Raw genomic sequence first — 26,620 nt, forward strand, 5'->3', positions numbered from 1 at the left:
TCATCTGTTACTAGCCAGTTATTCATTTCATGAACCATGTTTCTTAAGCTACATATGTTAACATGGGCTGTTTTGAGCTCTGTTCTGTGATGCTTTTCATTGCTTTTACTGGGAAGCTTAGCAGAAGTAGATATGCTCATGTTATTTATGTTAGTGCAGGGTGAGCTGCACACAGTGGCCTTCCTACTAGGGCACACCACCTAGTACAAACAGCATAAATCTGGTTCAGAGGCACATGATTGCTGCATACAATAGCTGTAGGATCAGCAGAGGCATTCAGGGCAGTTAGAGGGACATAAATTCAAATCAAATCAAATCAAATTTTATTTGTCACATACACATGGTTAGCAGATGTTAATGCGAGTGTAGCGAAATGCTTGTGCTTCTAGTTCCGACAATGCAGTGATAACCAACAAGTAATCTAACTAACAATTCCAAAACTACTGTCTTATACACAGTGTAAGGGGATAAGGAACATGTACATAAGGATATATGAATGAGTGATGGTACAGAGCAGCATACAGTAGATGGTATCGAGTACAGTATATACATATGAGATGAGTGTGTAGACAAAGTAAACAAAGTGGCATAGTTAAAGTGGCTAGTGATACATGTGTTACATAAGGATGCAGTCGATGATGTAGAGTACAGTATATACATATGCATATGAGATGAATAATGTAGGGTAAGTAACATTATATAAGGTAGCATTGTTTAAAGTGGCTAGTGATATATTTACATCATTTCCCATCAATTCCCATTATTAAAATGGCTGGAGTTGGGTCAGTGTCAATGACAGTGTGTTGGCAGCAGCCACTCAGTGTTAGTGGTGGCTGTTTAACAGTCTGATGGCCTTGAGATAGAAGCTGTTTTTCAGTCTCTCGGTCCCAGCTTTGATGCACCTGTACTGACCTCGCCTTCTGGATGATAGCGGGGTGAACAGGCAGTGGTTCGGGTGGTTGATGTCCTTGATGATCTTTATGGCCTTCCTGTAACAACGGGTGGTGTAGGTGTCCTGGAGGGCAGGTAGTTTGCCCCCGGTGATGCGTTGTGCAGTCCTCACTACCCTCTGGAGAGCCTTACGGTTGAGGGCGGAGCAGTTGCCGTACCAGGCGGTGATACAGCCCGCCAGGATGCTCTCGATTGTGCATCTGTAGAAGTTTGTGAGTGCTTTTGGTGACAAGCCGAATTTCTTCAGCCTCCTGAGGTTGAGTAGGCGCTGCTGCGCCTTCTTCACGACGCTGTCAGTGTGAGTGGACCAATTCAGTTTGTCTGTGATGTGTATGCCGAGGAACTTAAAACTAGCTACCCTCTCCACTACTGTTCCATCAATGTGGATAGGGGGGTGTTCCCTCTGCTGTTTCCTGAAGTCCACAATCATCTCCTTAGTTTTGTTGACGTTGAGTGTGAGGTTATTTTCCTGACACCACACTCCGAGGGCCCTCACCTCCTCCCTGTAGGCCGTCTCGTCGTTGTTGGTAATCAAGCCTACCACTGTTGTGTCGTCCGCAAACTTGATGATTGAGTTGGAGGCGTGCGTGGCCACGCAGTCGTGGGTGAACAGGGAGTACAGGAGAGGGCTCAGAACGCACCCTTGTGGGGCCCCCGTGTTGAGGATCAGCGGGGAGGAGATGTTGTTGCCTACCCTCACCACCTGGGGGCGGCCCGTCAGGAAGTCCAGTACCCAGTTGCACAGGGCGGGGTCGAGACCCAGGGTCTCGAGCTTGATGACGAGCTTGGAGGGTACTATGGTGTTGAATGCCGAGCTGTAGTCGATGAACAGCATTCTCACATAGGTATTCCTCTTGTCCAGGTGGGTTAGGGCAGTGTGCAGTGTGGTTGAGATTGCATCGTCTGTGGACCTATTTGGGCGGTAAGCAAATTGGAGTGGGTCTAGGGTGTCAGGTAGGGTGGAGGTGATATGGTCCTTGACTAGTCTCTCAAAGCACTTCATGATGACGGAAGTGAGTGCTACGGGGCGGTAGTCGTTTAGCTCAGTTACCTTAGCTTTCTTGGGAACAGGAACAATGGTGGCCCTCTTGAAGCATGTGGGAACAGCAGACTGGTATAGGGATTGATTGAATATGTCCGTAAACACACCGGCCAGCTGGTCTGCGCATGCTCTGAGGGCGCGGCTGCGGATGCCGTCTGGGCCTGCAGCCTTGCGAGGGTTAACACGTTTAAATGTCTTACTCACCTCGGCTGCAGTGAAGGAGAGACCGCATGTTTCCGTTGCAGGCCGTGTCAGTGGCACTGTATTGTCCTCAAAGCGGGCAAAAAAGTTATTTAGTCTGCCTGGGAGCAAGACATCCTGGTCCGTGACTGGGCTGGATTTCATCTTGTAGTCCGTGATTGACTGTAGACCCTGCCACATGCCTCTTGTGTCTGAGCCATTGAATTGAGATTCCACTTTGTCTCTGTACTGACGCTTAGCTTGTTTAATAGCCTTACGGAGGGAATAGCTGCACTGTTTGTATTCAGTCATGTTGCCAGACACCTTGCCCTGATTAAAAGCAGTGGTTCGCGCTTTCAGTTTCACGCGAATGCTGCCATCAATGTCATGCAGGTGAAAGAGGACCCAAAAGCGACTTGGCGAAAACAGAGTCTTTAATCCAGTAAAGTAAATACAAACAAAAAACACAACTTTCACTCGAAATGACGAGGACAAACTGGAGACTCGATCTTGAACAGCAGGTGAACAGCAGGTTGCCTCGGGAAGGCACTTGAACCAGACAGACTCAGACACCTGCTCACCACGCAGCATCTGAGGAAAACACGACACGACAGGGCGATACACAAACACAGCACGGTGAATTCTAGACAAGGAACCGACAGGACAGGAACGGAACACAAAGGAAGAAATAGGGACTCTAATCAGGGGAAAGGATCGGGAACAGGTGTGGGAAGACTAAATGATTGATTAGGGGAATAGGAACAGCTGGGAGCAGGAACGGAACGATAGAGAGAAGAGAGAGCGAGAGAGTGAGAGAGGGAGGGGGAGAGAGAGGGATAGAAAGAGGGAAAGAACCTAATAAGACCAGCAGAGGGAAACGAATAGAATGGGAAGCACAGGGACAAGACAAGATAATAAATGACAAAACATGACAGTACCCCCCCACTCACCGAGCGCCTCCTGGCGCACTCGAGGAGGAATCCTGGCGGCAACGGAGGAAATCATCAATGAGTGAACGGTCCAGCACGTCCCGAGACGGAACCCAACTCCTCTCCTCAGGACCGTAACCCTCCCAATCCACTAAGTATTGGTGACCCCGTCCCCGAGAACGCATGTCCATGATCTTATGTACCTTGTAAATAGGTGCGCTCTCGACAAGGACGGGAGGGGGGAGGGAAGACGAACGGGGTGCGAAGAAAGGGCTTGACACAGGAGACATGGAAGACAGGATGGACGCGACGAAGATGTCGCGGAAGAAGCAGTCGCACAGCGACAGGATTGACGACCTGGGAGACACGGAACGGACCAATGAACCGCGGAGTCAACTTACGAGAAGCTGTCGTAAGAGGAAGGTTGCGAGTGGAAAGCCACACTCTCTGGCCGCAACAATACCTTGGACTCTTAATCCTGCGTTTATTGGCGGCTCTCACAGTCTGTGCCCTGTAACGGCAAAGTGCAGACCTCACCCTCCTCCAGGTGCGCTCACAACGTTGGACAAACGCTTGAGCGGAGGGAACGCTGGACTCGGCAAGCTGGGATGAGAACAGAGGAGGCTGGTAACCCAGACTACTCTGAAACGGAGATAACCCGGTAGCAGACGAAGGAAGCGAATTGTGAGCGTATTCTGCCCAGGGGAGCTGTTCTGCCCAAGACGCAGGGTTTCTGAAAGAAAGGCTGCGTAGTATGCGACCAATCGTCTGATTGGCCCTCTCTGCTTGACCGTTAGACTGGGGATGAAACCCGGAAGAGAGACTGACGGACGCACCAATCAAACGACAGAACTCCCTCCAAAACTGTGACGTGAATTGCGGGCCTCTGTCTGAAACGGCGTCTAACGGGAGGCCATGAATTCTGAATACATTCTCGATAATGATTTGTGCCGTCTCCTTAGCGGAAGGAAGTTTAGCGAGGGGAATGAAATGTGCCGCCTTAGAGAACCTATCGACAACCGTAAGAATCACAGTCTTCCCCGCAGACAAAGGCAGACCGGTAATGAAGTCTAGGGCGATGTGAGACCATGGTCGAGAAGGAATGGGGAGCGGTCTGAGACGACCGGCAGGAGGAGAGTTACCCGACTTAGTCTGCGCGCAGTCCGAACAAGCAGCCACGAAACGGCGCGTGTCACGCTCCTGAGTCGGCCACCAAAAGCGCTGGCGAATAGACGCAAGAGTGCCTCGAACACCGGGATGACCAGCTAACTTGGCAGAGTGAGCCCACTGAAGAACAGTCAGACGAGTGGAAACAGGAACGAAAAGGAGGTTACTAGGACAAGCGCGCGGCGACGCAGTGTGCGTGAGTGCTTGCTTAACCTGTCTTTCAATTCCCCAGACTGTTAACCCGACAACACGCCCATAAGGAAGAATCCCTCGGGATCAGTAGAAGCCACAGAAGAACTAAACAGACGGGATAAGGCATCAGGCTTGGTGTTCTTGCTACCCGGACGGTAAGAAATCACAAACTCGAAACGAGCGAAAAACAACGCCCAACGAGCTTGACGGGCATTAAGTCGTTTGGCAGAACGGATGTACTCAAGGTTCTTATGGTCTGTCCAAACGACAAAAGGAACGGTCGCCCCCTCCAACCACTGTCGCCATTCGCCTAGGGCTAAGCGGATGGCGAGCAGTTCACGGTTACCCACATCATAGTTGCGCTCAGATGGCGACAGGCGATGAGAAAAATAAGCGCAAGGATGAACCTTATCGTCAGACTGGAAGCGCTGGGATAGAATGGCTCCCACGCCTACCTCTGAAGCGTCAACCTCGACAATGAATTGTCTAGTGACGTCAGGAGTAACGAGGATAGGAGCGGACGTAAAACGTTCTTTTAGAAGATCAAAAGCTCCCTGGGTGGAACCGGACCACTTAAAACACGTCTTGACAGAAGTAAGAGCTGTGAGAGGGGCAGCAACTTGACCGAAATTACGAATGAAACGCCGATAGAAATTAGCGAAACCTAAAAAGCGCTGCAACTCGACACGTGACCTTGGAACGGGCCAATCACTGACAGCTTGGACCTTAGCGGAATCCATCTGAATGCCTTCAGCGGAAATAACGGAACCGAGAAAAGTAACGGAGGAGACATGAAAAGAGCACTTCTCAGACTTTACGTAGAGACAATTCTCTAAAAGGCGCTGTAGAACACGTCGAACGTGCTGAACATGAATCTCGAGTGACGGAGAAAAAATCAGGATATCGTCAAGATAGACAAAAACAAAGATGTTCAGCATGTCTCTCAGAACATCATTAACTAAAGCCTGAAAAACAGCTGGCGCATTGGCGAGACCAAACGGCAGAACCCGGTACTCAAAATGCCCTAACGGAGTGTTAAACGCCGTTTTCCACTCGTCCCCCTCTCTGATGCGCACGAGATGGTAAGCGTTACGAAGGTCCAACTTAGTAAAGCACCTGGCTCCCTGCAGAATCTCGAAGGCTGATGACATAAGGGGAAGCGGATAACGATTCTTAACCGTTATGTCATTCAGCCCTCGATAATCCACGCAGGGGCGCAGAGTACCGTCCTTCTTCTTAACAAAAAGAACCCCGCCCCGGCCGGAGAGGAAGAAGGCACTATGGTACCGGCGTCAAGAGACACAGACAAATAATCCTCGAGAGCCTTACGTTCGGGAGCCGACAGAGAGTATAGTCTACCCCGAGGAGGAGTGGTCCCCGGAAGGAGATCAATACTACAATCATACGACCGGTGAGGAGGAAGGGAGTTGGCTCGGGACCGACTGAAGACCGTGCGCAGATCATGATATTCCTCCGGCACTCCTGTCAAATCGCCAGGTTCCTCCTGAGAAGTAGGGACAGAAGAAACGGGAGGGATGGCAGACATTAAACACTTCACATGACAAGAAACGTTCCAGGATAGGATAGAATTACTAGACCAATTAATAGAAGGATTATGACATACTAGCCAGGGATGACCCAAAACAACAGGTGTAAACGGTGAACGAAAAATCAAAAAAGAAATAGTCTCACTGTGGTTACCAGATACTGTGAGGGTTAAAGGTAGTGTCTCAAATCTGATACTGGGAAGATGACTACCATCTAAGGCGAACATGGGCGTAGGCTTCTCTAACTCTCTGAAAGGAATGTCATCTTTCCGAACCCATGCTTCGTCCATGAAACAACCCTCAGCCCCAGAGTCTATCAAGGCACTACATGTAGCACCCGAACCGGTCCAGCGTAGATGGACCGACAAAGTAGTACAGGATTTTGATGGAGAGACTTGAGTAGTTGCGCTCACCTGTAGCCCTCCGCTTACAGATGAGCTCTGGCTTTTACTGGACATGAATTAACAAAATGTCCAGCAACTCCGCAATAGAGGCACAGGCGGTTGGTGATCCTCCGTTCCCTCTCCTTAGTCGAGATGCGAATCCCTCCCAGCCGCATGGGCTCAGACCCTGAGCCAGAGGAGGGAGATGGTTGCGATGCGGAGCAGGGAAACACCGTTGATGCGAGCTCTCTTCCACGAGCCCGGTGACGAAGATCTACCCGTTGTTCTATGCGGATGGCGAGAGCAATCAAAGAGTCCACATCTGAAGGAACCTCCCGGGAGAGAATCTCATCCTTAACCACTGCGTGGAGTCCCTCCAGAAAACGAGCGAGCAGCGCCGGCTCGTTCCACTCACTAGAGGCAGCAAGAGTGCGAAACTCAATAGAATAATCCGTTATGGACCGTTCACCTTGGCATAAGGAAGCCAGGGCCCTAGAAGCCTCCCTACCAAAAACTGAACGGTCAAAAACCCGAATCATCTCCTCTTTAAAGTTCTGGAACTTGTTAGAGCAATCAGCCCTTGCCTCCCAGATAGCTGTGCCCCATTCTCGAGCCCGGCCAGTAAGGAGTGAAATGACGTAAGCAACCCGAGCTCTCTCTCTAGAGTATGTGTTGGGTTGGAGAGAGAACACAATCTCACACTGCGTGAGAAAGGAGCGGCACTCAGTGGGCTGCCCGGAGTAGCAAGGTGGGTTATTAACCCTAGGTTCTGGAGGCTCGGCAGGCCAGGAAGTAACAGGTGGCACGAGACGTAGACTCTGGAACTGTCCAGAGAGGTCGGAAACCTGAGCGGCCAGGTTCTCCACGGCATGGCGAGCAGCAGACAATTCCTGCTCGTGTCTGCCGAGCATGGCTCCTTGGATCTCGACGGCAGTGTAACGAGCGTCTGAAGTCGCTGGGTCCATTCCTTGGTCGGTTCCTTCTGTCATGCAGGTGAAAGAGGACCCAAAAGCGACTTGGCGAAAACAGAGTCTTTAATCCAGTAAAGTAAATACAAACAAAAAACACAACTTTCACTCGAAATGACGAGGACAAACTGGAGACTCGATCTTGAACAGCAGGTGAACAGCAGGTTGCCTCGGGAAGGCACTTGAACCAGACAGACTCAGACACCTGCTCACCACGCAGCATCTGAGGAAAACACGACACGACAGGGCGATACACAAACACAGCACGGTGAATTCTAGACAAGGAACCGACAGGACAGGAACGGAACACAAAGGAAGAAATAGGGACTCTAATCAGGGGAAAGGATCGGGAACAGGTGTGGGAAGACTAAATGATTGATTAGGGGAATAGGAACAGCTGGGAGCAGGAACGGAACGATAGAGAGAAGAGAGAGCGAGAGAGTGAGAGAGGGAGGGGGAGAGAGAGGGATAGAAAGAGGGAAAGAACCTAATAAGACCAGCAGAGGGAAACGAATAGAATGGGAAGCACAGGGACAAGACAAGATAATAAATGACAAAACATGACAATCAATCCACGGTTTCTGGTTAGGGAATGTTTTTATCGTTGCTATGGGAACGACATCTTCGACGCACGTTCTAATGAACTCGCACACCGAATCAGCGTATTCGTCAATATTCCCATCTGACGCAATACGAAACATGTCCCAGTCCGCGTGATGGAAGCAGTCTTGGAGTGTAGAGTCAGCTTGGTCTGACCAGCGTTGGACAGACCTCAGCGTGGGAGCCTCTTGTTTTAATTTCTGCCTGTAGGCAGGGATCAGCAAAATGGAGTCGTGGTCAGCTTTTCCGAAAGGGGGGCGGGGCAGGGCCTTATATGCGTCGCGGAAGTTAGAGTAACAATGATCCAAGGTTTTACCACCCCTGGTTGCGCAATCGATATGCTGATAAAATTTAGGGAGTCTTGTTTTCAGATTGGCTTTGTTAAAATCCCCAGCTACAATGAATGCAGCCTCCGGATAAATGTTTTCCAGTTTGCAAAGAGTTAAATAAAGTTCGTTCAGAGCCATCGATGTGTCTGCTTGAGGGGGGATATATACGGCTGTGATTATAATCGAAGAGAATTCTCTTGGAAGATAATGCGGTCTACATTTGATTGTGAGGAATTCTAAATCAGGTGAACAGAAGGAGTTGAGTTCCTGTATGTTTCCTTCATCACACCATGTCCCGTTAGTCATGAGGCATACGCCCCCGCCACTCTTCTTACCAGATAGATGTTTGTTTCTGTCGGCGCGATGCGTGGAGAAACCCGTTGGCTGCACCGCCCTGGATAGCGTTTTCCCAGTAAGCCATGTCTCCGTAAAGCAAAGAACGTTGCAGTCTCTGATGTCCCTCTGGAATGCCACCCTTGCTCGGATTTCATCAACCTTGTTGTCGAGAGACTGGACATTGGCAAGAAGAATGCTGGGAAGTGGTGCGCGATGTGCCCTTTTTCGGAGTCTGACCAGAACACCGCCGCGTTTCCCTCTTTTTCGGAGTCGTTTCCTTGGGTCGCTGCATGCGATCCATTCCGTTGTCCTGTTTGTAAGGCAGAACACAGGATCCGCGTCGCGGAAAACATATTCTTGGTCGTACTGATGGTGAGTTGACGCTGATCTTATATTCAGTAGTTCTTCTCGACTGTATGTAATGAAACCTAAGATGACCTGGGGTACTAATGTAAGAAATAACACGTAAAAAAACAAAAAACTGCATAGTTTCCTAGGAACTCGAAGCGAGGCGGCCATCTCAGTCGGCGCCGGTTACTTACATTGTGTCTACCAACGCCCCTGGTATAATGTACATTTGCTAAAGCATTATGACGACTCAGAGACACAATGGTAGGGATTAACGTATTTGGGCTTGGGGCATTGATAAGTCATTGTCTCAACGTAGCCTTATAATGCTGTGAAAGGATCCAGGAACCCAAATGATTTGGTTGGATCCTATATTCCTTATAAAATATGTTTTGTTTCCAAAAGGTATCAAAATTGTCAACAAAATTACACCAATTGAGCTGCAATAATCATGTAGCCAGTTGTGAAGAGAAAGAATCCTGCTAAAACGTTCAATGCCACATGGAGCGCTGGAGCTGTCTGCAAGCACAGCTCCATGAGTGAGATTTCCAACTGCTCAACTCCGCTCAGATGCTCTGACCCCCTCACATTGACTAGGTACTGGTACCACCTGAATATAGCCTTGTTACTCTTACTTTAGCTTATTTTATGTTTATTTATTTTTGCAAATATTTTTTTACTTTAAAAAAAAAATCAACATTGATGGGTAAGGGCTTGTAAGTAAGCATTTCACGGTAAGGTCTACACTTGTTGTATTCGGCACATTTGACAAATAAAATTAGATTTGTGTGTGTTAGTGATGCTGAATTGTTTTTACATATCGGAATATTCTTTTTGACAAGATATCTTTTTGACAATATCGCAGTATTATTTTTGCACTAATTGGTTGTACCTGCACCAAAACTCCAGTATTTTTCCTTCATAGCTTGTTCTCCATCATCTTTTTAAATAAGGAGACAATTTGTTTTCAGCACTTTTATTTCCATGATTGACCAAAACATTTTATTATGGCTCTCTCATGTCCCAATATGTTTGGACTATGGAATCTCAATAAAATCACATTATTTAATGGCAAAGGAAGTAGAATTGCAATACATATCGTATCGGCACCTAAGTATTGTGATAATATTGTATTGTGAGGACCCTGGCAATTCCTAGCTTGTGTGTGTGTGTGTGTGTGTGTGAGAGAGAGAGAGCTTTTGTGTGTGTGTGTGTAGACCAACCTATGAGGGGAGGGAGGAAAAGGACAGTTGTTACAGCTGACTGGTGGCTAGCTGATTGGGCGATCTATTAAATGGGATGTTCTCTCTCTCTCTCTCTCTCTCTCTCTCTCTCTCTCTCTCTCTCTCTCTCTCTCTCTCACTCACTCACTCACTCACTCACTCACTCACTCACTCACTCACTCACTCACTCACTCACTCACTCACTCACTCACTCACTCACTCACTCACTCACTCACTCACTCAGGGTGAAACTATCACCACAAACACTCCAGACATGAGAAGGAGCAGGTGAAGATGTCCCTGAAGAACACCAAAAGTAAGTGATTTAAACCAGTATTTCAATTAATTATATCCAATTCTATCAGTTTGAGAATTAACAGATTCTTCAGATTTCAGATAACCTAATGCCAGGTAATTTAGTCAGTTATGACTAAACCAGTCATGGTATTATGTTATTGTATATTCTGCTGTTGGGTTTTCCTTAACATTAGTCAGTTCAAATGTGAGGGGAGGTTAGTAAAAAAAAGGGCTTTTCTTTGTGAATATATTGAAATGTGTTGCTTGTAACGCCTTATTGTTAATAAGCACCCCAGACGTTGTCTTGTTGCTACTCTGCTATGTGTAATGTGTTGAAAAACAGTTCCGTTACCATTAGTCAAATTCCAGGACGTTTTCACTGTCTTGAAGTTCAAGTTCAGTTCACTTAAAGTTCAGATTTTCAATGACTCATATATTATTATCTGAAAGGATAAACTGATCTTGGATTAATATATACAGCCCCCAGAGCTTGACTTTGACCAGTCTTTTTTTTGTTATTTGTGTCACAGCATTGCACAGCATGTTGCACTTGCCTGGGTCAAAATCGGCTAGTGAAAAATATTTTATTGCATTAAATTGAAATAACAAATGCCTTTGTGTCTTCAACACCACCAGGGAAATTATTTTGTGTCTGCCTTTCTTTTACGGATTTTGACCCAGGCGAGAATGGCATGCTGTGCTGTGAAGCGTGCAAAGGGTATCTGTACATTAAAATCACCTCCCTGTGTTAATTTGCAGCATGGTCCAGAGTACTTGTACCTGTGCTGCTGCTGTGCTGTGTGTCCTACTACTATTCACATTTCTTCCTTCAGAGGTAAACCTCCCTTTTGTCTTCATTCAGCCACCTGGTCCTCCTCAAGGTCCTTCTGCATTTGACAGGATTTGAGTGCTACAGAGGATGGCAGAGTTTATGTAAGCACGGTGTGGCTTGTAAGAGAGATACAGGCTGCGTCTCAAATGGCACACTATTCCCTATATAGTGTGCTACTTTTTGACCAGGGCCCATAGGGCTCCGGTCAAAAATAGTGCCTATGGGCCCTGGTCAAATGTAGTGCACTATATAGGGAATAGGGTGCCATTTGGGACGTACCCATGTACTCTTTAGCACAGCTGGGGGGAGAGATTAAGCTTGGTTCAGGGCTGCCCTGACCAGGCACTGTTAGAGAAAGACAGAGGAGAAGCTCAAAGTCTCTTTGCATGAGGTGTTGGCCAAATGCAAACACAACGTTCCTTTGCACGTTATCTTTTTGGCCAAAATGTCAGATAAGTGGGTTTGCTAGACTTCGATAAGCGGCACATTTTATTCAGTATAGCTATCTAAACAGAACAATTACAGAACATTACAAATTGTATGTATAAGAGAAAAATAGAGCAGTATCGATGACAGATAGCTTCGACCAGACCATCCCATCAAGTTCAGGATTTGCATCTTTTGACCAATGGGTAAAATTATATGTTAATTGTCTAGATAATCGTCTAAGAAAACCAGTAGTCCAAACCATGTCTGTCATTATCTGTTCAAAGGTTATTTGAGTTTTTACCCTTGTATGATAGCAGAATTACGGGGACTAAATCAACGGAGACCAGAGAAAAAAACAGTGGTCAAAAATCAGGAAAATTGCACCGCGTCAGCTAGGCTGGATTCTGTGCCAGAATTAAGGCTAATGGCTTACCTGACAGGCTCACTTTCCCATTGAACTTGTCATCTTTCGTCTCAAATCCACAGGACATAAAACAACATAGAGACATGACATGTAGTATTTTCATATTTTAGTAGAATATTTTAATTAGAAATTCCTGTTCTTTTTCAAACCTTTCTCACAAAAACAAGCTTTTTATTTTCAAAGCCTTTTACATTTAATTCAGCTCATGTCATGATAATTTAGTTTTTAGCTACCTGCGCAAACAGGAAGGAAGACTGAAGCAAAACCTAAGTTATTTCTTTGATATATTTCCGGTTTACCACATATGGTGGAGATGTGGGGAACTCAATAGATTTGGGTGCCGTGGGGTCGAGTGTGCGGAGATTACCATGGAGGAGCTGGTGGCTCAGTTCATACTCAGCCAGCAGAAGCAACAGGTTCTCCAGGAGCAAGCGCTGGAGGAGCAGCTCCAACAAAACCGCAGACTGGTAGCTGAGGTAGCCCAGTTGAAGGTTGGGAGGGCTCAGGAGTCTGGCCCGAATCACTTCTTGATTCAGTTAAGGAAGGAAGATGACGTGGAGTCGTATCTGTGCACCTTCGAGAGGACGGCACAGCGGGAAGGATGGCCCAAATCCCAGTGGGCCAGCCTGTCGGCACCCTACCTCTGGGAAGGCCCAGAAGGCCTACTTTGATTTGAACACTGACCAGGCCGCGAATTATGAGGAACTCTAACGGGAGATACTAGGCCGTTATGGGTTCAATCTCGCACGCTGTGCACAACTGGTCCACGGCTGGGACTTTGACCCCATCCTGTCCCCCCGTGCGCAGATAAGCGACCTGGTGTGGTTGGCTACTGACGGAAGTACCGTCCCTCCCGATGCTCGACAAACTTGTCCTGGATAAATACCTTCTGGCTCTGCCCTACGAGATGAAGAAGATGGTGAGCATGCAGAACCCCCAGAGCCTGGAGGAATTGCTGACAGTGGTGGAAATTCACCAGAACACCCAGGACCTGCTGAGAGGGGCCCGAGCTGAGAAAGGAGACGCGGCGAGGGGGGCGACCAACACAAAGAGAGGCGAGGAGCTGAAGGGGGCCTGGACGGAACCAGCCAAGGCTGTGAAGCGGGAGGGTGACTCAAACCGACGACGCCAGCGGCTGCTGGACCCCGATCAGAGACTCTGCTATGAGTGCGGTGAGCCGGGGCACCTCGCGTGGAGCTGTCCAGTCCGGGAGGAGGCCATGCCCTCTGCACCCCCCAACTCTGGGACAACCCGGATGGCGAGTTACATCACTTCCTGTTGGGCGCACACCGAGACGGCCCCTCCGATGGTTCTGGTACAAATCGATGGCATCGACACCAGCGCTCTGCTGGACTCCAGCAGCATGGTGACCCAGGCCCACCAGCAGTGGTTCACACGAGAGGGAAACGAGGAACCGGGGGACGAGGAGGTGACAGTGTCTTGTGTACATGGGGACACGAAGAGGTACCCAACGGTGCTGGTGAGGATAACCACCCCAAAGGGGGAGTGCCAGATATGTGTGGGAGCTGTTCCTAACCTACCCGTGTCCATTCTCCTCGGTCGAGACTGCCCTCTCAGGCACTGTGGAGGAGGGACTTGGGGAGGCGAGCACTTGAGGTAGGAAGAAAACGAAAAAAGACGGTGGCCTGTGCAACCCAACCCCCGCCACAAGAGGTATCCACTGGGCCCGAGTCGGACCCAGAGGAGGGAGACGACCCCGTTCCGGCAAGCGAGCCACCGCATGAGGAAGCCCTCAGGCTCCACTTTATGGAGGTGGAGGCCCTAGACGGACCTCCCGACACGGGAATCCTCACGGGTCAGTTTGGGATGGCCCAATTAGAAAACTCAAATCCCCAGAACGCTAGGGGCCAGGTGATTGTGGTGGATGGCTTACTGTTACCTGGGGTAAGTGATTGGTGCTACCCCCACTTCGCAATCAAGCATAATTTATTGTATCAGGTAGTAAAGCATAATGGGGAGACAAAAGACTTGTTACTCATACCCAGACAGTATGTTAGGACTGTGTTGCAGCTTGCCCACATCCACCTGTGACAATACAGAGGCGGATGCAAGATGCAAGCAACGATGGTTTAATGAATACAATTTACAGCAGCAACAGGACAGACAGACTGTACTCAGACGGAATCCGACCCACGGACTAGGGCGCATCTTCCGATGATAGCGTGCTGAGAAATCCAGGGGAGTGTGTCCGGATGGGTAGGAAGGAGCACAGCAGATAATCCACACAAGGGCGGCGAGAGATGAGCACGGACACACGACACAACCTCAGGGAAGTAACGACACAACCTCAGGGAAGTAACAACGATCTGACAACAAGAAACACTGGTTACAGAACATATAAAGGGAAGATAAGTGGTTCCAGCTGGCGCAGGCAATCAGGCCGAGATTGGGAACCACGCCCACACAAACACGGGAGAGAGAGAGAGAGAGAGAGAGAGAGAGAGAGAGAGAGAGAGAGAGAGAGAGAGAGAGAGAGAGAGAGAGAGAGAGAGAGAGAGAGAGAGAGAGAGAGAGAGAGAGAGAGAGAGAGAGAGAGAGAGAGAGAGAGAGAGGCAGTGGATTCATGATCCGTGACACCACCTGTTTGGGGCACACCAGGGGATGGAGAAAACCAGGGAGCAGATCGTGAACCAGGTCCACTGGCCCGGAGTCAAGTGCGCCGTGGAGGACTACTGCCGTTTGACCTCTGTCATTGCCAACAAAGGGTATATCACAAAGTATTGAGATCAACTTTTGTTATTGACCAAATACTTATTTTCCACCATAATTTGCTATATGTCATGCAATAAAATGCTAATTAATTACTTAAAAATCATACAATGTGATTTTCTGGATTTTTGTTTTAGATTCGTCTCTCATAGTTGAAGTGTACCTATGATAAAAATTACAGACCTCTACATTCTTTGTAAGTAGGAAAACCTGCAAAATCGGCAGTGTATCAAATACTTGTTCTCCCCACTGTATGTGGTATTACCCTACGACATCATTGAGCGGGTAGGCGACGTCAATTATAAGGTCCGCCAACCAGTGCAGAGAAACCCCCCCCAGCTTTACCATGTGAATTTACTGAAGAAATGGCACCCATGCAAGGCGCTGTGCGTAACGTGGACCCGGCCACAACAGTGCAAGCTGGGCTACGCCGAAGTGGAGTATCTGGGATATCAGATCGGGAGGGGAAATTTGAAACCACAAGAAAAACAATTTGCTAGTAGATTTGAACCTAACTTTGCCACAATAGCTTCTCCCCTCACAGATTTATCCAAGGCACAACTACCCCAGACGGTGCGATGGGCGGATGACACAGAGGCGGCGTTCCAGGCCCTGAAGGATGTGCTATGTTTGCACCCGTTACAAGTCACCCCGGACTTCTCAAAACAATCCTGGTCCAGACAGATGCGTCTGACACCGGGGTAGGGGCCTTTTTGTCCCAAGAGCAGGAAGGCGAGGAGCACCCCATCATGTATGTCAGCAGGAAGCTTCTCCCGAGGGAGAAGGAATACTCAATTGTCGAGAAGGACTGCCTCGCCGTGAAGTGGGCCCTCACCACCCTCAAGCACTACCTCCTCGGGAGGAAGTTCACCCTGATTACTGACCATGCCCCCTTCATGTGGATGGCACGATTTAAGGACACGAATGACCCTGTCACCCGCTGGTTCCTGTCCTTACAGCGATTCTCTTTCTCTGTCATCCACAGGTCGGGGGCCCAGCACGGCAATGCAGACATCCTATCCAGGAGGGATGCAAACCTAGCCCTGAGCATGCCTCCTTCATAGTCAGGGCCAAGGGGGTGGGGTGGCATCCCAGGAGGATTTGTAAGTCGCTCTGGATAAGAGCGTCTGCTAAATGACTTAAATGTAAATGTAAATGTCTGCCCCGGGGGATGGTAATAGAAGTGAGGTACTTGAGGCGATGTTGGCTCCCTCTGCTGGGAATACGTGAGCTGGGCACCCTGACACGGACAGCTAAGTGAAGGTAATTAGAGGAAAGTGCCAACCAGTTGTGGAGGCTAAATAAAAGGAGCACGATGGCACACCGCGGGAGAGAAGGGAGAGAGACGGACACCAGTTAAGAGAGAGAAGGAAGACTGAGCAAAAAGTTATTTCTTTGATATATTTATTTTTGTTTTAGTAAAGTTGTTTTTGCGGACTAAAGCCTCTCTGTCTCTGTGTCAATCTCTACACGCTCAACCCAACACCCCACAGTTTACCACAGGTGGCTAATTTCTACCACAGATATCCACAGTGGAAACTGACCCCTACTGTGTGTGTTTCAGTCGAGTCTCTATTTCAATTGTGTGTTTCTGTTTCTGTTTTGTTTCCATGTTCTGTGTCTTTCAGTAGTGAAAGGGCTTTCAGTCAGGCCCTCTGTGGCAGCTGGAATATCTCTCAGAAGTGGGAGAGACTCAACTTCAAGTGAGTAATAAAGTCTACTTGATAAGAAACATGGAGGAGAGGAGAGGGGAGTTGATTTGTTTTTATTCTTTCTTTCTCCCTCTTTCACTCTCATTCTCTCATTCTTTATCCCTTTCTTCCTCTCTCTCACTCTCCGCTGCAGATAAGATGAAGCTTTTCTTTCTCAACTGCCAAATATTTGGGTCATAGGCTCTATTTGAATAATTAATGTAAATATAGCATAGAAGGAAAAAAAATACATCTGCAACTTTGGTAGTGACAACAATATCACAAATGGCCATTCAAAACATGTGCATGTTTCTCTTCTGTTTTTTTTTTTTTTACTTTGTGGTTTCTTGGAAATGTGAACTTTGTGGTTTCTTGGAAATGTTAGGTGTGTCATGTTTTGCCACGGTAACAGAAGTTTTTTTCTTTTTTTCGACCGTTAACAAACGACTTTGGTTTTGCAATGATACAATGAGTTTGGGTTTGTTTCTCAACACAAGTGTGATTCTTAACAAATTCGTATCTAAATCAGGCTTTCGAAGCAAGTATATAACATCTAACTTCCTTCCAAAATCATAGTTATTTTAAGTGAGTCTATGTAAGTCTATGCCACATTGATTTAATATTTCTTATCAGCAGGTGTATGTATTTCTACCTGTGTTTTGTCCTACCAGTGTGAGCAGGAATTCTCAACTTTTCTTGAAGCTGGAGGATTTCTTCTGGCGACGCTACTTGTCCACGTTGGCCTTGCCTTATGGTGTTAAGGGCAGTGGTATGTTGTCACCATCCTCCACTTCAAAGGGTATTTCCAGTGGTGGCTGGTGGCATTTTAAATAGAATGGCAGGCTTATTGTAATGGCTGGCACGGAATTCATGGAACGGTATCAAACACATCAAACATGTGTTTGACACCATTCAATCCATTTCTATGAGCAGCCGTCCCCTTCACCAGCCTCCTCTGGGTACTTCATACAAAATGCATATTCTGTTCAAGGTGCTTTTCAGTGTGCTTTCATTTGAATTATGCTTTTGGACTCGACTAGTGCATGTTATGTTATTCTTATGACAGTGTTATTACTGACATGTAATTGCAAGCATCAATGTTACTAGTGTTATCTGCATTAACCATGTCTGTGTCTCATGTTTAAATTTTTTCTGTGAGATGCTTATGTTAATTTTCTGTTTTCCAGAGCTTTTTCTCATGAAAGCATTGGCAGCCATGGCTAGCTATGACATGCCTGAGACGATAAAACAGTTAGGTCAAAGTACATCTCATCCCTGACAATGACGCTACTGTAGAAACTAGTCATTGTTTGCATAAGATTACAATCTAGTTTATGAATCTATTGATGTTAATATTTTATTCAGCTGACAGTTGACACATTCCTGATGGACAATTCATGTTTTTAAAAGGTCTACCATGATACCTTGGTTGAGCTGTACTGTTTTGTCCTCTTCCTGCCCTCAGTTTGCCTTGCAAAACCTGCATGGTGGTTGGAAATGGGTTCGCGATCAAGAACACCTCGTTAGGAAGTGCCATTAACAAGTATGACATAGTGATCAGGTAAAGAGACTGAGTGCTTTATGTCTTGCTATGTCACATTTATTTCACATTATGTCATGGTTATAACAGCAGTATGTAGGCTGTGTGACTATGGTTCATGCAATGTCTTATTGGTCATACCCAGATTGAATGATGCACCAGTTCGGGGGTATGAGGCCGACGTGGGGAACAAGACTACCATGCGCCTCTTCTACCCTGAGTCGGCTTCCTACAACCCCAGCATCCACAATGACCCTGACACCCTCATGGTCCTCGTGCCTTTCAAGCAGCAGGACGTGCGCTGGCTCAAAGAGATCCTGTACAATGAGAAGAGGGTACTATACTGGATGTGATATTTTCAACACAAAGACAGGGATGCCCATTACTCCCCATCTACCTTTAAGACAACATATGATGAGATTAAGTAAGGTTTTATTGTCTGTTTATACAGAAATGTGCCTTGTAACTTTAAAACTGATTACAGGACATACAGTATCATATTGAGGTAAAAAAAAAACATGAATGGAGGACAGGGGATTATACAACTGATTACTCTTTCTAGTTAGTCTTGTCTACCTCTTTCTGTTTCATTCATACACACACACACACACACATAGATCCATACACACACTCTTCTCTCCCCAATGCCACATTAAAACACCCTGTCCGTTTAAACATGATCACCCTCACCTGCTGGAACATTGTATTTCCCACCCTATCTCCCTACCCTGAGGCTCTGTTAGTAGGTTGTGTTGGAGCAGTGTCTAATAATAATGTTGAAAGGAACGGCCTTGGGGTGTAGGGTCATGCCACCCACATTTACACAGTAGTCTAATTCTAAGAGGGATGAGAAGGCACGTGTGAGCAACCAATGACTGGGCAGGAGTTAATACTTAGATCTAGGCTCTGTTGTAATTTCCACGCTAGTTTAACACATACAGTGCTGTGAAAAAGTATTTGCCCTCTTTCTGATTTTCTAGATTTTTCATACTGAATGTTATTAGATCTTCAAACCAAAACCTAATATTAGATAAAGGGAAGCTGAGTTTGCAAATAACTCCCAAAAATTATACTTATTTTATTTATTTAAAAGTTATGCCATTTCCAATTCAACTACAGGAAGCATTTGGTTACAGTCCTTGCAGCTAAAGGTGGCACAACCAGTTAATAAGAGTATGGGGTCAATGACCTTTTCACACAGGGGAATTGGGTGTTGCATAACTTTGCTAATTAAATAAATTAAATAAATGTAATTTGTTTTGTTATTTGTAAACTTAGGTTGCTTTTATCTAATATTAGGTTTTGGTTGAAGATCTGATAACAGTCAATATCAAAAATAGAGAAAATCAGAAAGTTGGCAAATACATTTTTACTGCACTGTAAAATTAAGCAATGTATTAGGATTGCATCCTAAGCAAACCTGGGTTAAAATACAATTTGACATTTTTCAAATACTTCTAGTGTTTGGTGTAGTCTGCCTGTAGTCCTAGATGGGTAGGGTTTGCACTTTTGCAACAATTCCATTACGCCTTGTGAGCTCAATCAAAACGAAGCAAAAGTATTTGAAATGATTTCAAATAGTACTTGAACTCAGGTCTGATTCTAAGTAGTGTGCTGGTGTGGATATTGGCCCTACTAAGTAGTGTGCTGGTGTGGAACGTAAACATACTGGTGAAGCTGTTTTAACCAGAAGCCGTATTTATCAAGCGTCTCAGAGTGGAGTCCTGATCTAGGATCAGTTTTGCCTTCATAATGAATAAGAATAGATGGACAAGGGGACCTGATCCTAGATCAGCACACTTAATCTGAGACGCTTGATACATATGGCTTCTGGTTAAAACAGCTTCACCAGTAGGTTTACGTTCCACACCAGCAGGACTCTTTCTAACTAGACTCACTCTATTCACCCTATCTGTGGCTTCAGATCAGAAAGGGCTTCTGGAAACCCCCCCCTGAGATCTGGTTGGGTAAAACCAGCCACATCCGCATCCTGGACCCCTACTTCCTGCAGCAAACTGCCAGCCGCCTGCTCCGCTTGCCTCTCAACACACCTCCAAAGACCAACCAGGTGAAAGCTCCAATACAAATAGTCTGGGTAGCCATTTAATTAGCTGTTCAGGATTCTTATGGCTTGGGGGTAGAAGCTGTTTATAGAAGCCTCTTGAACCTAGAATTGGCGCTCTTGTACCGCTTCACGGATTGTACCGCTTCACGTTATTCATCACAATCAGACGGGATTCTTAGAGGGAAGATATATTGGAGACAACATTAGTTTTCTATTATTTGTAGTAGTTGTCTATGAGAATGCAGGTAAACCATGTTTAACCGTTATAGCAGATCTTGAGAAAGCATTTGATACAGTACGTCTAGAATCTGTTTAAGTGCCTGTTTTTTTCAACTTAAGATGGGTAAAAGTATTGTTCAAAAACCTTTATGTAAAATAATAAATAAGAGTTACTTCTCTGAGAACACCTCTCCATTTACGAGAAGATTACCCTAATTCATTTTCTAGTGATATCTCAGTTTACATACATGACCACATGACCAAAAGTATGTGGACACCTGCTTGTCGAACATCTCATTCCAAAATCATGGACATTAATATGGAGTTGGTCCCACAATTGCTGCTATAACAGCCTCCACTCTTCTGGAAAGAGTTCCACTAGCTGTTGGAACATTGCTACTGGGACTTACTTCCATTCAGCCACAAGAGCATTAGTGAGGTCAGGCACTGATGTTAGGCGATTAGGCCTTGCTTGCAGTCAGCGTTCCAATCCATCGTAAAGGTGTTCAATGGGATTGAGGTCAGGGCTCTGTGCAGGCCAGTCAAGTTCTTCCACACCAATCTCAACAAACCATTTATGTAGAGACCTTGCTTTGTGCGTGGGGACATTGTCATAGTGAAACAGGAAAGGTCCTTCCCCAAACTGTTGCCACTAAGTTGGAAGCACAGAATCATCTAGAATGTAATTGTAGGCTGTAGTTTTAAGGTTTCCCTTTACTGGAACTATGGGGCCTAGCCTGAACGATGAAAGACAGCCCCAGACCATTATTCCTCCTCCACCAAACTTTACCGTTGGCACTATGCATTTGGGTATGTTATGTTCTCCTGGCCTGGCATCCTCTAAACCCTGATTCATCCGTGGGACTGCCAGATGGTGAAGTGTGATTCATGACCCCAGAGAACGCGTTTCCACTGCTCCAGAGTTCCATGGCGCCGAGCTTTACACCACTCCAGCCGACGCTTGGCATTGCATATGGTGATTTTAGGATTGTGTGCGGCTGCTCTGCCATGGAAAACCATTTCATGAAGCTCCCGACTAACAGTTATTGTGCTGATGTTGCTTCCAGAGGCAGTTTGGAACTCGGTAGTGAGTGTTTTAACCGAGAACAGACCTTTTTTTTTCTCCCTACGTGCTTCAGCACAGTCCTGTTCTATGAGCTTGTGTGACCTACCCTTTCGCCACTGAGCCGTTGTTGCTCCTAGACATTTCCACTTCACAATAACAGCCCTTACAGGTGACAGGGGCAGCTCTAACAGGGTAGAACTTGTACAAACTGACTTGTTGGAAAGGTGGCATCCTATGACAGGTGGCATCCCCATACTGTATTTATTTATTGATCTCGCTCCTTTGAACACCAGTATCTCTACTTGCACATTCATCTTCTGCACACCTATCACTCCAGTGTTTAATTGGTATATTGTAATTTCTTCGCCACCATGGCCTATTTATTGCCTTACCTCCCTTATCTTAACTCATTTGCACACACTGTATATAGACTTTTTCTACTTTATCATTGACTGTATGTTTGTTTATTCCATGTGTAACTACAGGGCGGCAAAACAGTATTTAGTCAGCCACCAATTGTGCAAATTTTCCCACGTAAAAAGATGAGGAGCCTGTAATGTCACACCTTGGTCTTAGTATTTTGTGTTTTCTTTAATTATTTGTTCAGGCCAGGGTGTGACATGGGGTTATTGTATTGTCTTATTGGGGTTTTTGTAGGCATTGGGATTGTGGTTGATTAGGGGTGTGTCTAGTATAGGCTTGGCTACCTGAGGCGGTTCTCAATCAGAGTCAGGTGATTCTCGTTATCTCTGATTGGGAACTGTATTTAGGTAGCCTGGGTTTCGCTTTGTATTTTGTGGGTGATTGTTCCTGTCTCTGTGTAGTTTCACCAGATAGGCTCGGTCACTTTGGTTTTTCTTTTTACTTGTTTTGGAAGAAGAGAACGAGCGCCATTCTCCTTGCGGAGTTGGTGCTAAATACATCAACACGGTCGGTCCCTGGGATTGGGCTGGCCAACATGATTCGGTTTGCTTGGAAGGAAAAGGAGTTGGAGCCTTTAGGACGGGAATCTTTTGGAAGGATAATATTGATGGGGATTCTAAAGCTGACGGTGAAGGACGTGTTTTGTTTCCAAGGCAACTCGTTGGAGGGAGCATACGACGTGGCACTATATACAGAGGAAAAACACGATGATATCCTGAGAAGGGCAAGAGCAGTGGGAGGTGAGAGGCCGATGTGCCACTACGATATAACAAGCCTGGCGAAGAATAACTTTAGGGTTGTAACTGTCAACATTTACAACCCTTACGTTAAGGACGAAGAGGTGAGGGCTTTTCTGGGGAGATACATGGATAACGTCTCCTCAGCAAGGCACCTCAAAGACTCCCTTGGGTTTTGGAATGGGAGGAGAGGTTTCCAGGCCCTCCTCAGAGAGGACCCAAAGGGACATGGTGGCTACCTCCATCCTCCTGCTATGTTCTCCCTATGGGCTGACAGGGGGACGTTGTTTTATGCACGTCAGCCCCCATTTTGCAGGCGCTGTATGGCCTACGGTCACATATTCGCCTCGTGCAGTACACAAAAATGCAGATTTTGTGCATCTGAGGATCACGAGGTGAGAGATTGTGACAATCCTAAGACGTGCCATGGGTGTGGCTCGTCAGCACACCTGTGGCGGGGGTGCCCGTCCCGTCAGAGGTCATATGTGTCTGCGGCTGGGGGGGGGGCAGGAGCGGGGGATGGGGGAAGAAGAGGAGGGGAAGGAAGCACGCCTCATGACCAGAGTACAGGTCCAGAGGGGAAGGCCACATGGAAGGAGGAGGAGCCAGAAGCGGCGGATGGAAGAGAGAAGGAAACGGAAGGCACGGGAGTAGGAGAACCAGAAAAAGCGGCGGAAGAAGGCAACCGAGTGGAGGAGCATGAGAGAGAAGAAAGCGAGGGAGGAGTGGTGGAGAAGGAGACGGTGGAAGAGAAAGTGGACTGGGGTGAAAGTGCCCTGGTGGAAGAGATGAGGGGTATGGTGGAGGAGCTGGCGGGGGGGGGGAGGGTGGTATCTCTCCACTGCCGCCATCACCAAAGAAGAGTATGAAGAGGAGGGGGCGATTGGCCTGACAGTAAGGGGGAGGGGATGGCCAAGAGAGTGATGGGGGAGGGAGAAACCTCTGGGTTTCTGCTGGTTTCCCCAGGCCCTCAACTTCTGTTGGGTGGGGACACACCTAACAAGACTCAGGACTGAGTACAAGAGGAGGTGGGGAGTTTTTTGTTTGGGGACTCAGCTTCCCCAATTTTTTTCCAAACCAGCTGCAACACTGGGGAGGGGGAGGATTGTGGGGGTAGACCCAGGGTGCAGGGCACCCCGGAGCCAAACACTATTCCTGCATCCTGGGATGGTGTGATGGAGGAAGAGGGGGGGATGTCGGGATTACGGATGGTGTTCTCACCGGTAGATATGGAGCAGGGGAGCATCGGGTGAGTCTCCTGTTTATGTTTTTTTTTGTCTGGGTTTAGAATTTGAGTGTATTACATGTTTTTATTTTTTTCATGGAGTCTAATTTAACTTTTGTTAGTGTAAATTTAAGGGATTTTGTTAGGAGGAGGGCGGTTTTTAGTTATTTGGAGGGTGTGGGGTTTGATTTTTGTTTTTTACAGGAGGTTCACCTGAGGGATGGAGGGGATGTTAGTAGGTTTAAGAGGGAGTGGGACAATGGGGAGTCGGTTTGGGGTGTTGGGGGGGTGCACTCATCGGGGGTAGGGATTTTGTGTGGGCACAGGGAGGTAAAAGTGGAGGATTCTTTTGTGGTAATGCAGGGGAGGGTTATAGGGGTGGATGTCACGATAAGGGATTGTAAATTTAGATTAGTGGTGGTGTATGGGCCACAGGTGGTGGCAGACAGGAGGGAGATGGTGGACTGTCTGACGCCCCTGTGTGTCACAAATAGGAAATTAGTGATAGGGGGGATTTTAATACAGATTTAGGAAGAGGGGGGATAGCAGTGCGGGCACCATTGCCAGGCTAATGGCTTGCCATGCTCTGGTAGATGGTGGTCTGCACACTACTCCGAAAATGGACAGTCCTACATGGCGCAACTCCAGGGGGGTTGAGCGGAGGCTCGACTATTTTTGTACCCAGGTCTTTGGGTAAGTTGTCTGGGCGGCTGTTGCCTGTTTTCTTTTCGGATCACGACGGGGTGCTCCTGCAGGTGGGGTCGCCAGCCTGCCTCTTTGGTAGGGGGTACTGGAAGCTAGATCGGGATGTGCTGGAGGAGCAGGCTTTTGTTGACGGGTTTTATGGTTTCTTTTGGAGGCTTGAGGGCCTCCGGTCCATGTGCGAGGGGGTGTTAGAGTGGTGGGAATTAGTTAAGGTGAGGATTAGGGCTTTTATAATAGGGTATTGCAAGAGGAAAAAAAGGGAGGAGAGGAGGGAGGTGGATTGTATCCAGAGGTTAATTGAACTCGAATACGAGGTAGGCAACCTCGGCGGGTCGTTTGACTGGGAGAGATCCGCAACCCTAAAGGCGCAGCTCGGGGAGTTGCAGGAGCGGAAGGCTCGAGCTTTCCTTGAGCGTGCACATAGTGGCTTTCTAGAACATAATGAGACTTGTTCTGCTATGTTCTTTAAGTTGGTTAGGGCAAGACAGAGTAGGAAGGTAATGCATGGTGTTAGGGAAGAAAATGGTAGTATAGTTAGAGAACCAGAGGATATGGTCAGGGTTTATTTAAGGAAAGGGAAATAGATGTAGAGCAGGGAAATGTGTTTTTAGAACTCTTGTCCAGGCGGTTGCCGGAGGACATTAGAGAAGTGATGGAGGCCCAGATCTCACTAGAGGTTGAGAGCGCTCTTAGGAGGATGGGAAAAGGGAAGGTGCCTGGGATGGATGGGCTACCGGCTGAGTTTTATCTCAAGTTTTGGGGTATACTTGGACCAGTGGCCCTCGAAGTCTTGAAGGCCATCCTTGAGACGGGGGTCCCGGGGGGATCAATGGCTGTTGGTGTGCTGTCACTTTTATATAAGAAGGGGGAAGCAACAGACCATGGCAACTGGCGGCCGTTGACCATGCTGTGTGTAGATTACAAGCTAATTGCAAAGGCTTTAGCAGACCGGTTGCGCACAGCCCTTCCCTATGTCGTTCATGAGGATCAGACGTGCGGGGTAGAGGGCCGCTCTATTAGATGGAACCTACAGTTAATCAGGGACTCCATCGCTTGGGTTGAAGATAGAGGTCTGCCTTTAATGGTAGCAGCGCTAGATCAGGCGAAAGCCTTTGATCGCGTGAATAGATCCTTTTTATTCAGAGTGTTAGGTCGATTAGGATTTGGGGAGAAGTTTATAGGATGGATTCGTACATTATATGTCGGAGCGGGGTGCCGAGTTAGTGTAAATAGTCACTTGGGTGACGTTTTTGACCTCTCGTCTGGGGTCAGGCAGGGGTGCCCACTCTCGGCTCTCCTCTTCTTTCTGTACATGGAGCCTCTGGGGGCTGACATTAGGGCAGACACAGGGGTGGAAGGTTTGCTGATCCCTGGAAGTGGTGGGCTGCGTGTTAAGATGACGCAGTATGCCGACGACACTTCCTTGCTGTTGTGCAAGGACTCGTGCCTGACAAGGTCCCTTGCCATCTTTGGGGATTTCACCCGAGCATCGGGAGCAGTTCGGAAACCATGCAAAGTCTTCCGTCAAGTTTTTCGGAAGATGTCGCGGTAGAACGGATGTGCCTGGGGGGTTATCTCTCTGTGAGAGAACCCTGAGGATTCTCGGGGTCCAATTTGAGACCTCCGGCTCAGCGACGCTAAACTGGAACATGCGTATCGCTGTGGTACAGAGGAAGCTAGCAATGTGGAAAGCTAGGTATTTGTCTTTTATGGGCAAAGTCCTAGTCCTAAAGGTGGATGTGTTAACGTTTCTTTTGTATTTGGCATACATCTACCCATTGCCGGCTTGTCTGAGGACGCCTCTAGTGAGGCTTGTGTTTCAGTTTATGTGGAGTGGCAGGTGCGAGTGGGTCGCCAGGGCACGCATGATCTGTCCCATCGGGGAGGGAGGTAGGGGTGTACCACATTTCCCCCTCAAGCTGGACACAATTTTTGTTTCTTTCTTGTTAACGGAGCTTGCTCAGCCAGTGATACACCCGTCCGGTTACCTCCTGAGGGTGTTTTTCTCGTATCAGGCGAGAAGCATAATGGTGTGGTCTAAC

The 26,620-nt window shown here is 47.4% G+C and overlaps 1 protein-coding gene across 6 annotated transcripts in view; it reads left to right on the forward strand.

Annotated features, from left to right (window-relative positions):
- LOC124013266 (CMP-N-acetylneuraminate-beta-galactosamide-alpha-2,3-sialyltransferase 4-like) overlaps window positions 1–26,620 on the forward strand; it is a 48,887-nt gene that overhangs the window by 15,543 nt on the left and 6,724 nt on the right. For 2 of the 6 annotated variants that reach the window (XM_046327550.1, XM_046327542.1), the window contains exons 3-10: window positions 10,440–10,511; window positions 11,252–11,327; window positions 16,536–16,610; window positions 17,270–17,367; window positions 17,786–17,849; window positions 18,064–18,159; window positions 18,284–18,473; window positions 20,063–20,206. In XM_046327550.1, coding sequence (XP_046183506.1) covers window positions 10,490–10,511; window positions 11,252–11,327; window positions 16,536–16,610; window positions 17,270–17,367; window positions 17,786–17,849; window positions 18,064–18,159; window positions 18,284–18,473; window positions 20,063–20,206 — 765 coding nt within the window. In that variant the 5' untranslated portion in view covers window positions 10,440–10,489. Of the gene's footprint in view, window positions 1–10,411; window positions 10,512–11,251; window positions 11,328–16,535; window positions 16,611–17,269; window positions 17,368–17,785; window positions 17,850–18,063; window positions 18,160–18,283; window positions 18,474–20,062; window positions 20,207–26,620 lie in introns of all 6 variants that reach the window. The other 4 variants (XM_046327535.1, XM_046327528.1, XM_046327559.1 and 1 more) reach the window with 3 other exon arrangements.

Source organism: Oncorhynchus gorbuscha, linkage group LG02, assembly GCF_021184085.1.
Source record: "Oncorhynchus gorbuscha isolate QuinsamMale2020 ecotype Even-year linkage group LG02, OgorEven_v1.0, whole genome shotgun sequence".
Classification (NCBI taxonomy): domain Eukaryota; kingdom Metazoa; phylum Chordata; class Actinopteri; order Salmoniformes; family Salmonidae; genus Oncorhynchus; species Oncorhynchus gorbuscha.